The 13,839-nt window shown below is 38.9% G+C and overlaps 1 protein-coding gene across 2 annotated transcripts in view; it reads left to right on the forward strand.

Moving 5' to 3' along the window:
* Nell1 (neural EGFL like 1) overlaps window positions 1-13,839 on the forward strand; it is an 850,988-nt gene that overhangs the window by 823,574 nt on the left and 13,575 nt on the right. For both annotated transcript variants that reach the window (XM_028880172.2, XM_037199200.1), the window contains 2 exons: window positions 6,331-6,507; window positions 8,590-8,814. In XM_028880172.2, coding sequence (XP_028736005.1) covers window positions 6,331-6,507; window positions 8,590-8,814 — 402 coding nt within the window. The remainder of the gene's footprint in view (window positions 1-6,330; window positions 6,508-8,589; window positions 8,815-13,839) is intronic.

Genomic DNA, 13,839 nt, shown 5'->3' on the forward strand with positions numbered 1-13,839 from the left:
GGTTCTCCTCCAAGATTCATGACTCTACCAACTCTGGGTGGCTGGGTAAGTTCCCAATATTAGTCATAATCTCCCTCCTGCTGAGCAGGCTCTGGACCAAGTAGAAAGCTGTTGGTCACTGCCAAAGTATATGTGCCACTTACTGCAAAGCCCAGGGTCATTGTGTCATGCTGGTGATTGTTGTAGTTCATATGTCATAGCTGGGTAGGACTATTGGTTGCTTCCCTCCTTTAGAAGCTTGCATGGTACCTTCTGGTTTATGGAGGAAGCTTTCAGGTCAAATCCAGCTTAGGGGCCTCTGGACCCTGTGTCCAAAGTGCATGGTGTGCTCAGCACTAGAGACTTACCTTCCACACTTAGGAGGCCACCAAGGGCAATGGCAATAGTCTATAATGTTTTGGGAGTCTCTTGGACAATGCTAACCAACAACTCCAAAGGGGGCTGCTGTGACTGGTGTTGGGTTTGAATTTTTTTCTTTCAAATTTTGAGTTTCATCATTAAGTAATTTGTGCTCTTTCTGATTTTTAATGTAGGCACTTAGAAGAGCTATTCATTTCCATTGAAGGACTATTTTCAGTGTGTTCCAGAAGTTTTGTTGTATTGCGTTTTCATTTTCATTTAGTTCCAGGAATTTCTTTTTTTATTTCTTCTTTGATAAAACATTCATCGTTCAATAATGAGATGTTTAATTTCCACAAGTTTGTGTGCTTACTAGGACTTTTTTGTGTCAATTTTAAGTTTATTGCATTGTGGTCATATATAATACATGGGATTATGTCAATATTTTCATATTCATAAAGATTTGTTTTGAGTTTCAGGATGTGATATATTTTAGAGAAGTTTCTATGTTCTGCTGAATAGAATGAATATCCTTTGGTATTTTGGTGGAATATTCTGTACATATCTGTTAAGCCCACTCAATACAAGATATTAATTAATTCTGATATTCAAATGACTGGTCTATTGAAGAAAGCAGGGTATTAAAATCACCAGATATTATGTTACATTATGATAAGTTTTTCCTTTATACATGACTTACTTTTTCCCCCTTACAGCTTTCAATATTCTTTGTTCTGTATACTCAAGTGTTTAACTATGATATGCTGTGGTATATTCTTTTCTGGTCTTGTGTATTTGACACTCTGTGTGCTTCTTGTACATGTTTGGGTGTATCTTTCCATAGTTTGTATAAATTTTCTTTTATGATGTCATTGGAGACCTGGTCTATGCCATTGATTTAGAATACTTCTCCATTATCTATTTCTATTATTTGAAATCTGGGTCTTCGCATGGTGTCCTACATTTCTTATATGTCCTTTTCCTGTGTTAATTTTTTATAGTCTTTGCTTATTTCATCTAGATCTTGTACCCTGTCTTTGAGTCCTGATATTGTATCCTTGGCATGACTCATGCTACTTATAAGGCTTCCTTTTGAGTTTTCTAGTTGGGTTACTGGCTTTTCAATTCCATCTTCATTTCAGCTTGAGTTCCCTTCAATATTTCTACCTCTTTTTTTAAAAAATTCCATTTGTCTGTGTCATTTCCATCCAACTTATATGTTTATTCTCCTTAGGTTCATTGAAGTATTTATTTGTATCTCTTTAAACTCCTTGGATTCTTAGATGAAGTTTTTATTGCTTTCTAAATTCTATGATCTCTAAATAATTCGTATTGGCAAACAGTTTTACAGGACTTGTAGGAAGACAAAAAGCCTTGATCTTTCATTTTGTTTGTATTTTTGAATGTGAACTACTTTTATTAGTTCTGTGTCTGCTATGGACAGATCAGGTTGGGGCAGAAGAGAGGTGTATGGGTCAGGTTGGGCCTAGAAGCTGGATATGGTTTAGGTGGAATGAAGTCAAGTGGACACAGGGGATTGGGCTGGTATTCAGGTTGTGCACCTTGGTCCAAGCCTAGAGTGCAGGGGTGGATCCAGGATTGGGCAAGTTGCATGGAGGGGAAAATCAGGTTAACTCATCAGGCTAGACCCTAGATAAGGAGGTGCAAGATGTGACTGGATGGAGAGGTTGGATGTGGCATGGGTAAGGCTTGTAGTTTTTGGGCAGGCAAAGTGGTTCCTACTTTAAGCCTAGGGGTTGGCTGCAGCTCAAGCTGGGTAGGCGGACTAGGTGGGAACATGGTATGGGGCACTTGAGTTAGATCTGGAGGGTTGACGATGGTGAGTATCTTCCTCGGGAAACTTATATCATGATTCCCATCACTTTCACTAAAATAATATGTCACAACAAATTTTGTACAACCATATCATCTTTCTTATTTCAGTGCTGGGAATTGAACCTAGGGACACACACATCCCAGGCAAGTACTTTCCTGTCCAGCTGTATCACTCAGCCCCATCAACTTAGTTTCTGTAGCAAAACATTTCATTTCCTAGGCATTGAAGTTCTAAGCCTCAGAAACCACATGGCCAAGCCGTGTGGTTTTGACCAGCACCAATCAAAACTATAAATTATTTTCACAGATTACTATATGTCTTTCCATGAGGTCCAATCCCACCTACTAGTTAGCAGAATGAATAGGAATAAATGGATTGCCTTTAGGGTTATTGCAGAATAAAGCAATTTCACATCTCATCAATTATGTGAAAATGCCAATGAGTCCCCTTTTAGCTTCCATTAGGTTTCAGAACAATGACAATGTTCCTGATGGCTTTCAATTACAGAGCAACTGTCAAGAAAAATCTTTTGTTATAATGGAAATGCCAAAGGTGGCTTCATTAATTCAACTAGAATGTAATTATAAAGGCATACTCATGGAGTGCAATCACACTGGACTGGTGAGAACAGGGACCACTTTCGCCAAGCTATCCTCCTTGTTTGAGTCTGTGGGCTGTTCCCAGAGCCTGGCCTCTGTCCAGCTAAGATGGCAACCCCAGTTCCACTGAGATATCAAAGCTGAATTCCTACCCTCCTACTCAGAACGTCAGTGTTTCCAAGCAATTTCATAATGGAAGTTCAACCATGCACAATTAATAAGAATTATAATATTTAAATTAATTCTAGATTTTTTTAAAACAGGGAAATTCACACTGATAGAAAACGTTTTGAATGTGTATATATACACTGCGGTAAAATTCTAGGTCTTAAATTTTAAATGACACAATTTATTCTTGAATCACTGCAACAACAATCCACTGACCACAGACTACACAATCCATATTGATGTCATTGTCTGAAACTTTTCAATTGAGTAATTGGATTTATGTGAAATTCTTATGTATTTATTGAACAAAAACATAAACTAGCAGTTAGCAAGCTGATGGGCAGGTTCACATTCGACAGCTCTGCCTGATAAAGTCTCATGGAACACAAGCATCTGATCCACTTACAAGGAACCTGCTGATTTTATGCCACAGTGGTGAGATTATTTGTGACACAGTACTCATAGTTTACAAATTTTAAAATATTTGTTAACTAGTGCTTAATGAAAGTGTCTGCTGATTCCTGACTTAAACCATAAAATTAGGAATATTACTCTAACCCATCAATTGTACTTTCTCACAAACTGAACAGACTGTGATATCCAATATTTTTCCAATTCCAGCTTCATCCTCTTTAAGCGTGAGGGACACAAGTACCTTCAGTGTCACATTTACATAAATTATAGAAGAAATCAATGGAAGGGAAATGACATTCCAATGTGGAAAATTAATAGTAGAACAGACACTAGACTTCAAAACAGACTCTTATGAAATGAGCCAATAAGCTGAGGACTTAATGTTGGAAGATTTCTATGATCTGGACCCATCAATGCTAGGTTATATAAACTATTTGGTTGAATTCACCTAAACCTCTAGATTAATATTCTCTCTCTCTCTCTCTCTCTCTCTCTCTCTCTCTCTCTCTCTCTCTCTCTCTCTCTCCCCCGTGTGTGTATCTCAGTCTCTCTCTATACACACATATGTACATACTTAAAGAAGGCCTGTGTTTTTGTAATATATATATAAATTAACATATATATAAATTAATATATATATATGCACACGCAAGTATCTGTGTGTATTCCATCTCTTGACATTTTAGAACAGTGCTCCCTTACCATTTTTATAACAGAGACAATACATACAGTTTGAGTGCAGGCCCCTTCCACCCTCTTCAGTCATCAAAGGTAGCCAGCATTTCCTTTCTACTCTCTGTAAGGAATGTGGTGCTTGTAAGGATCTTCACTTTAGCTTCCACAGAACTTACCACATCATCCATTTTCATGGATGAAATGGACTAAGACCTCAGGGGCAGGTCCATTTTTTTTTGAAGATGTCAATAACTGTGAAGCTGCAAGACCCATGGAAGATAATAGATGCAGTATCTGGTAAAAGCTGTGACTGACAGGAGAGGTGAGGTGGATGTAACAGGATGAAATGCAGCATGCATCAGAAAACACATGTCTACCCAATCAACCAGCCACAGACAATGCAGCAGGGTCTAATGGATTTTGGTCTCCATTAAGCTCAATATCAGTCAACACTGTGACATAATCAAAACAAGAAAGCAAAGTAGGCTACATTAGAGAAAGCATCGTAAAAGCTAAACCATAGTGACAGGAACCTAGTCCACTCCTTGTTTCTGAAGACTATACTTAGTTATCTGACTTGAGAAATAAAGGCATGAATCTCCATGGGTCATCAGTATTAAATATAATATAGGAAATACTTCACATGATTGGGGCAGAAGATAAGTGTTCAGTTTTTGACTAATAAGGATGGTGACGATCATGCCCAGTAATCAAAGCCTGAAGGAGGGAGCCACCAAAGCTGCTATGTAGTGAAAAGATACAAACAATGGGAACAGGTAGAGGAAGCAGAGATATTTTTTCCAGAAGGAATAACTCAGCAAAGACATACAAACTAGATTCTAAGAGCCAGAGATTGAAGTGTTATTAAAGAATACAGGAGCTGTGGTTTCAAGGAACAGTAACCGAGGCCAGCAGAGAGATAACAAGACTAAGACACACAGGCATGTACCTGAACACCTTCCTTAGTGGGTGTTCCCAAGGATGGATGACCTCAAGCATAGCCTTTGTAACTTTTAGATGTGGCTGTTAGAGTGAAGGTGGACTTTGTGTCCTTTTAAGACCTTCTAGCCCTAAGATTCAGTTTCAGAAATGCTCAAAAAAGTAACCATAGGTAGATGAAGAAAGATGGCTCAGTTGTTCTTCCAGAGGACCCAATCTCAGTCACCAGCACCCATGTCGGGTATTTCACACCCACCTGTAGCTTCAGCTCCAAGAGGTCCAGTGATCATTTCTGGTCTCTATAGGGACACACACACATCATTATTTTTTAATAAAAGTGAAACCTTAACAAAAATAATTGTAACCACAAATGGTAGCCACAAGTCTCGCACTTTAGCTTCTCCATTAATGGAGATATAGCACTACTTCGACCCACAGACAGCAGACCTGCTGCAAGCACTCTGTCTTAATGCTCATCTGCTCTTGACCTTTAGTGCTTTATAACTGGGGGTGCCCAGGACTAGTCCTCCTGAAGCTGTATTGTGTCTGTAATTTGGTGAACCACTCCATGGAGGAAGGTGACAACCTATCATAAGCTCTCCAAATAAGCAACCTAAAGTGTTCCTTGCAGAAGAAAATTCTTTTGAAACTCCAGAACTCAGTTGTAGGCTTGGAGATTCTGCTGTACTGTATGACCTGTATAAGGTACTTGTCTCCGGACCTCCGCTAATTCTTTCCACATCCCTTAAGTATTGAGGAAGGTATAAAATTAGGCAAGTACATTTAAACATGTTTGCTGGTGTTCTTATACATTAGGACAGTGTAGTCCCCTGATTTTCCACTGAAATGAGTAACTTTTCTTATTGTCTTGGCACACAATATCACGCTTTCATTCCATTTCCATACACATGGACCGTGCAGTTTCTTCTACTTCCCCCTCCTGCTTGTTCCCAGACACGACCTCCATGTAGTTCTCCTTCCAACTGAGATTATTTCTTGATCACATCTTCAGTTCAGCTGCTTAGTCTAGCTCTAATTCTTATCTAGAAACATAATTTTTACAATTATTTTTTTTAAATTCAAAGAACATATTGATTTTTTTTTCCTTCGATGAACTTAGTGATGTCTCTGTTTTGACTTGGTTGACTCTGCAGGCAAGCTCTGGGAAAGAAAGTCTGTGCCTGCTTTGAACAAGATGGGAGGCAGCTAAGACAGATGCAGCATCTAGGAAGCTTTTTTTGTTTCTGTTTTTGTTTTCTGGCTATTCTCTACGAAGCATTCGCAAGGCTTGATTTTCATAGTGCATCTGTGTGTGCATTTTCCTAATCACAAAACCTCTTTGACCTAACTTCGCAACAGGATGGGAAGATATTCTGCCGGCGGACAGCTTGTGATTGCCAGAATCCAAATGTTGACCTTTTCTGCTGCCCAGAGTGTGACACCAGGGTCACGAGTCAATGTTTAGATCAAAGCGGACAGAAGCTGTATCGAAGCGGAGACAACTGGACCCACAGCTGCCAGCAATGCCGGTGTCTGGTATGTCAGTTTCCTGGGGATCCTGGTGCCATTGCTCTAGAAAAAGGGTTATAAATGCGTGTGCTTTGGGGCTGGAGTTCCAAGATGTTTCCAGTATTATGCAGAATATTGTGCGGCTGTGCTTAACCAGGGGGCCATGTACTCTGCCTGGGCATATTTGCATTGCATTAAAATACTGCAAAAATTTATGAAACAGATTTAACTTGAGCACAGTTTTTACATACCCATATATCTTAGAATGTCCAAAGCAGGGAAAATCCTCATTAAGTAGCCTTCAGTGGCTTGATAAGCAATGGTTGTCCAGACAGAACCAAGCCTATTATTGCTTTTGACATAACCTTTAAGGTTGTCAATAGAAGAAGCATAATAGAAGCAATGGAGTTTGGGTGAGCAAGGCTGAGAATCCAATTCTATAATTGTCTCAAGGGCTAGCTTGGTATGGACACTTTGGACATGTCATAACCTTTCAGTTACTATTCTTTTCCTGAAGTGTCCACAGGTTTATGAGTCTCAATTTCAAAAATTACTAGGGAGATGAGCGAATGTATGTGAAAGGTGAATACCATACTCAACACATGGTAGGTACTTGTCTTAGTGCCACAGAAGACTCTTAACATGGTGACTACTGTTGTTACTGTTTTATTCCTTGGAAAATCTATTCAAAAAGGAAAAAAGAACATTATTTTAAATATTAATATAAGGATACTAATAATATGCCTGGATTTGGGAAAGTTCAAAGAAAATACTTAATTTCCAGAACCGGTTCAGTGTGTTTCAAGTCACAGCACAAACAATGATTTCTGAGGATGGAAGACTTAAGAGCGTGGCATGTTGGAGACCGTGGGACTGTGGTGCTCCATCTCTGAGCATTCTACCTGAGTCAGCTTGTAAAGGAAACTCTTAGCTTGGTGCTTAATGTTTATTGAAATTAGGTTTGCTCTTTCTGGATATAATATGAAAACTAGCATCCAGAGAAATTGTTCTCTAAGTTCCTATAAATCCCCAGGTTAATGTGCAAGCAGTTGTAAATGTATCCTTTCCAACCCATCTTAATACTAAGACTGCAACTTAGATTAATTCAGTTCATGGCCAATTTTACAAATTCCCATCCAAGGACAAACACATCCAATACAACAACAGATTCGTTTCCAGTATCGGTCTGGAAAACCACATTTCTTTTTTGAGAAGTTAGTCATCGAATCACTGGAAATACTGGCATTCATTTTGCACATGAAGTTTCCATTCAAAGAGTTTCAAAAGCACATCTTGAATGTCCAGTCCTTGGAATATACAGTTTTTGAATTGCAGAAACTCCTGGGCATTAACATAAAATTACTTTAGAATAATAGTGGTCACATTTAATAAATATTTTATCAAGACTTTACCCATGCCAGACTCTGAGTGATGTCATGTTTTCAAGGAAGACATAGTTGAAAACCTGCACAAGTCCAGAGTCTGTAGACATTTACTAAATAATTAAACAAGAATTTCCACAGGTGGGTTGGTTTCTCCTGAGAACACCCAACCTCAATTCTGAACTTGACACAAACTTCTCAGTTGATGCAGCTGTTGAAATATTTGACTTCAGGTCTCACTTTTGACATTAAAAGAAGTGGACATCTCTATACATTAGCCACACCTTACCATCCCTTTGCTTGTTTGTTTTATTAGTTGGACAAAACTCTAATTATCAGCAGTGAGAGAAAACAACCAATTGAAGCCCGAAAAGCTCAAATTAATGTTGAGTTATACCAACTATACAGTGCAACCTGATTTTAAAAAAAAATAAAATATGATAAATAACTGTAGGCTGTGCTTGGAACACAAGCTGATTTAATACTTTCTGTGAACTCTGGATTAGGTGGTCAGCAAAACTATCCTGAGGAAGGTGATAACTTCATAGAAATTATGTGTTTAAGTGTATCTTCATAGAGGAGGACCGATCATACATATCATGGTACAGGCTAGAAGCATTCAGCAAGGAGAATAATGAGAATTCTAGTGCTTTTCTCCCCCAAGAGATACCGGGAATATAACACTGCATAAGAATGAGGGAGACTCATTTCATCTTTCTCTCCACAGGAAGGAGAGGCAGACTGTTGGCCCCTAGCTTGCCCTAGTCTGAGCTGTGAATACACAGCCATCTTTGAAGGGGAATGTTGTCCCCGCTGTGTCAGTGACCCCTGCCTGGCGGATAATATTGCTTATGACATCAGAAAAACTTGCCTGGACAGCTCTGGTGTTTCGAGGCTGAGTGGTGCAGTGTGGACAATGGCTGGATCTCCTTGTACAACCTGCAAATGCAAGGTAACCAGCTGCCCTGGGGTGTATGAGCTACGGACAGTTTCCTTCTGAAATCTCTGAACTCAGATGCCATGGGGTGCATGTTCTCTAGGCAGTCCTTGTATAAAGGAAGATTCCAAATGGACACAGAAAAATACAAATTTGCCTTAAAAACTACTGAATTTTAACAACTGTCTGTAAGCTCAGTTATAGATAATTCAAGTTATTTTGACCTTCAGTATATAAACCAGACTCAGAAAGACAAACATGGTATGTTTTACATCTAGTATCCACTCATAGGTGGATACTAGATGTAAAACAAAGGATGACTAGACTGCTACTCACAACTCCAGGGAGGATACCTAGTAAAGAGGACCCTAAGAAAGACACAGGGATCACCCAATGACAGATAAATGGATGAAATCTACATGAGCAAACTGAACGTGAAGGGTGGGGTAATGAAGGGCAAGGGTCAGGGGAAAGAGAGCTTAGGGGAGCGGGAGATCCCAGCTGGATCAAGAACAGAGAGGGAGAACAAGGAAAGAGAGACCATAATAAATGAAGACCACATGGTAAGAGGAAGAAGCAAAGTGCTAGAGAGGACCCCAGAAATCCACAAAGATATCTCCACAATAAACTACTGGCAATGGTCGAGAGAAAGCTCGAACTGACCTACTCTGGTGATCGGATGGCCAAACACCCTAATTGTCATGGTAGAACTCTCATCCAGTGAATGATGGAAGCAGATGCAGAGATCCACGGCCAGGTCCCAGGTGAAGCTCCGGGAGTCCAATCAGAGAGAAAGAGGAGGGATTGTATGAGCAGAGATGTTGAGACCATGATTGGAAAAAGCACAGGGACAAATAGACAAACTAGTGGAAACACATGAACTATGAACCAATAGCTGAGGAGCCCCCAACTGGATCAGGCCCTCTGGATAAGTGAGACAGTTGATTAGCTTGAACTATTTAGGAGGCCCCCAGGGAGTGGGACCAGGACCTGTCCTTAGTGCATGAGCTGGCTTTTGGGGGCCTGGGGCCTATGCTGGGACACTTTGCTCAGCGGGTGAAGGGAGGAGGGGACTGGACCTGCCTGGACTGAATCTACCAGGCTTAGCTGACTCCCCAGGGGAGTGCTTGCTCTGGAGGAGATGGGAATGGGAGGGGAATTGGGGGGAGGGTTGGGAGGAGGGAGGACAGGATATCTGTGGCTGATATGTAAAGTTAAATTAAATTATAAAATTAAAAAAATAATAATAATAAAAAAGAAAAAGAAAATTCAGCGGAAACAAAATAAGGGAAGACAAGAGCTGGATGGGGAGACAGAAAGAGAAGGAAAAGGGAGGGAAGGGGAGTGAAGAAAGTGAGCACACAACTTCTTATCTTCATCCTGGAAAATTACAGAAACTATCAATGGCATGGCAAGGAGAGAGATCTATGTAGCTGTTTCCTCTGTCTTATTTTACATTGCCAAACATATTCCTAGGTCTCTTGCTGTGGTGTTTGAATGCGATTATTTCTCTGTCTTTTTGGAGTATTCCCCATGAAATATCCTCATGTGTCTTTATGACTTTAAAGGTGGCTCTTCCTCCCTTCAGTGTTCATAGAACCGTGACCAAAGGCAGCTTCAAGTGATGCTAGATTAACCAGTCAAAATCTCAGTCAAAACATCACTTTCAGATTCCTATGATTAAGCATGATAGTGAACTCGATCCTATCAAAGTCTGCCTCTTTACCTCAGCTATCAGTGGAAGCTTTCCAGCTTGTCTTTTAATTGATTTATTAGTGTTGACATTTTTCTGTTTTTTGGAATATGCCATCTTTTTTTTTTTTTTTTTTTTTTGGTATTTCAAGACAAGGTTTCTCCATGTAGTTTTGGTGCCTGTCCTGTATACTCTGTATACCAGGCTGGCCTCGAACTCACAGAGATCTGCCTGCTCTGCCTCCTGAGTGCTGGGATTAAAGGTATGTGCCATCACCACCCAGCTAGAATGTACTATCTTAAGATGAAGCTCCAGTAGAAAAAAAAATGTCAAGCATCCTATATCAAAAGACCCATGATCACATCTGGACTTTTGCCCACCACAAACAAGATTTTATTCCTCCTTTTATTTTATTGAAAATAGAGGGGTTTTTTTTTAAACACTATATCCTGATTATAGTTTCCCCTCCCTCTACTTCTCCCAGATCATTCCCACCTCCTCTTCCATCTAGATACACACCCTTCCTGTCTCTCCTTAGAAAACAAACAGGAATCTAAGGGATAGTAATAAACAAAAACAGAATAGGATAAGATAAAATGAACATGTTGGAATAAGATGAAATAAACAGAAGGAAAAGAGTCCCAGAAAAGGCACAAGAAACTTCCATAAATGTAAAGGCCTATTCATTTATACAAAGGAATCCTGTAAAATCATAAAACTGAAAGCTACAATATGTATATAAAATATGTGTAGAGTGTAGTAGGAAGATTTCTCTGGTTCCGCCAGACTCCCTATAGTCCCACAGCCTGCTTATAAAATAATCACTCAGAAGTTTATATTAATTATAACTGCTCAGCCATTAGCTCAGGCTCATTATTGACTAGCTCTTACACTTAAATTAACCCATATTTCTTATCTATGTTTAGCCATGTGGCTTCATACCTTTTCTCAGTTCTGCTTTGTCATCTTGCTTCCTCTATGTCTGGCTGGTGACTCCTAACTCAGCCTTCCTCTTCCCAGAATTCTCCTCATCTCTTTGCCCCACCAATACTTCCTGGCTACTGGCCAATCAGGGCTTTATTTATCAACCAATCAGAGCAACACATATTCACAGCGTATAGAACAGCATCCTACAGCTTTTCTCCTTTTCTGTCTAATCAAAAATGAAGGTTTTAACTTTAACATAGTAAAATTACTTATAACAAAACAGCTATCAAGCAATAATTATAGTTATAATATCTAGTCTATTTGTATTTGGCAAAATTAAGGAAAATATTTTATCTATCCTATACTTGTGAGTCTAAAGTTTTATATCTAATTTATCTTTTATCATAACCAAGCAAAATTATAACTATCTAGTCTTCAACTACATCAAAGACTCCAGAAGAATATAATATTACTTAAGTAAACAGGAAATGCATTATACGCAGCTTCCAAAATTCTGGAAATGACAGAGACAGCTGGCTGCCTAGACAGTTACCCAAAGCTCCTCTGCAATGTTGGGGCATCCTTCTTTAGCCAATAGGCCTAGAGTCTCTCAGTCACTTCTCCCTGTGTCCTATAGAATGTCTAACATTTTTTTCTGTGAAGCAGGAACGTGAAGGATCATCTCATCTTGCAAAGTTCAGTGGTCAACTTTCTATGTGTCCTGCATGTCCAGTTTATACAACATTTTGTTAAGCAGTCTAAGCAAGAACAGTTTCTTATCCAAATGACTATTTTTGCCAAGAAGAAGAGAAACTCCATATGGAGTGTCTTCGATGTCCATCCTCCTCTTTGAAGTAAATCAGTGCTGCCGGGAGCAGACCTGTCTCATTGTCTAGGAAAGTCTAAGTTTTTAAAACATTTTAAATGCCATATTCTGTAGGTCTTTGAAGTGTTTGAAGATTACTTACTTAGTTGAAATATGTCTAGAAAACTTAACTAACATGACTTTAAGTTTGATTATCATAGATGACTAATTATTAATCTATATTTCTCAACTATACACTACAATTTCAAATGAGCTGCATAAACAAAATACTTTAAACAAGAGTAGAAATACACATACAGTATAACAAAATTAATTTTAAATTTGTATCAATAAACTAAAATCCATAACGATGTAAAACATTTTTAAACAAGTTGCCGCTCTTTAAATGTAAGTTCAATAATCTACCCTTTCATCCTATCATATCTGTATCCTATCCCTTTTTTTTTCTTCTAGAAAGATATGACCAATAACAATTTGTAACTAATCTCTAACAAAGACAAATATCCATAATCCATTTTGGGAATGTGGGTATAGTGTTCTAGACTGCTTTCTAGTAGGGGGTGCTGGTAGTCTTATGAGGATCCTGAGAAAATTTGAGATAATGGTCAAGTCCTGGGAAGATTGGCTATAACCTTTGTTGATAGGTACCATTTGTTAAGGTTCAGGAGGTGTGGCTTGATCAAATCTGATCCATCTTAACTTGGAACAAATCCATAGCCTCTTGCTTCCTATAGAAACAAAAGCAGAGCCTCCTTTCCAAAACAACATATCCTTAGACATAAATATGAAGTCAAGATACTATTAAAATATACATATTGGTTTAACTGAGTAGCCTTTATAATCAAATGTTTCTCTGCAGTTAAAAATCCCAAAGACAATATAATCCAGACTCTCTGTGTGATTTCCATCTTTACATAGCTTATTTTTTACATTACTTTTACTTTCTCTTTAAATATTTTATTTTTTAAAACTTTCTATTTCTTTATATAACTGTCTATGTTCTTTTTCCTCTCTCATTCAAGCCTATATACATTTTTACACACATTGTAAACTGTTTAGGGTTTATTCCATCTCAATCTGTCTTATTGTGAATCTATTGCTTTAAACTGCAGCATGACTAGGACTGAAATGGCAGCTTTGGCTGCTGCCTCTGCCCACCTCAGCTTTCCAACATGGCGGAACTACATTTACCACCACCTCTGGGGGAACCATGCTCATCACTGATTCTGTGAAGCAGTAGATCTATGCTCTCATCCAGTAGTGTGTAGCCCAAAAAACTTTTCTTAATTCCTTTTCTTTTTTGTCTGTACTAGCAAAAGCTATATCCACCATGCACCATTCCATGTGGCTTGCAGACGCCATTGTGTACAGTGGCAGAAATCCACCATGCTGCACTCAAGCCCATATGCCATGACCCTGCCATACTGTAGCTTGCCATAGCATCTCTGTACCTTGATGTTTCTATATCTCAACCTGCATGAGTCATTTAGTAGAAAGCTGGTTTCCGATCCATTATTTTGTGTTTATAAGCCCTTTTTTAATTCTTTTAGGCTTTATGGAAATTTGAGAGCCCCACTATTGGTATGCTAAATGT

The sequence above is a fragment of the Peromyscus leucopus genome, chromosome 1 (genome assembly GCF_004664715.2).
Source record: "Peromyscus leucopus breed LL Stock chromosome 1, UCI_PerLeu_2.1, whole genome shotgun sequence".
Taxonomy (NCBI): Eukaryota; Metazoa; Chordata; class Mammalia; order Rodentia; family Cricetidae; genus Peromyscus; species Peromyscus leucopus.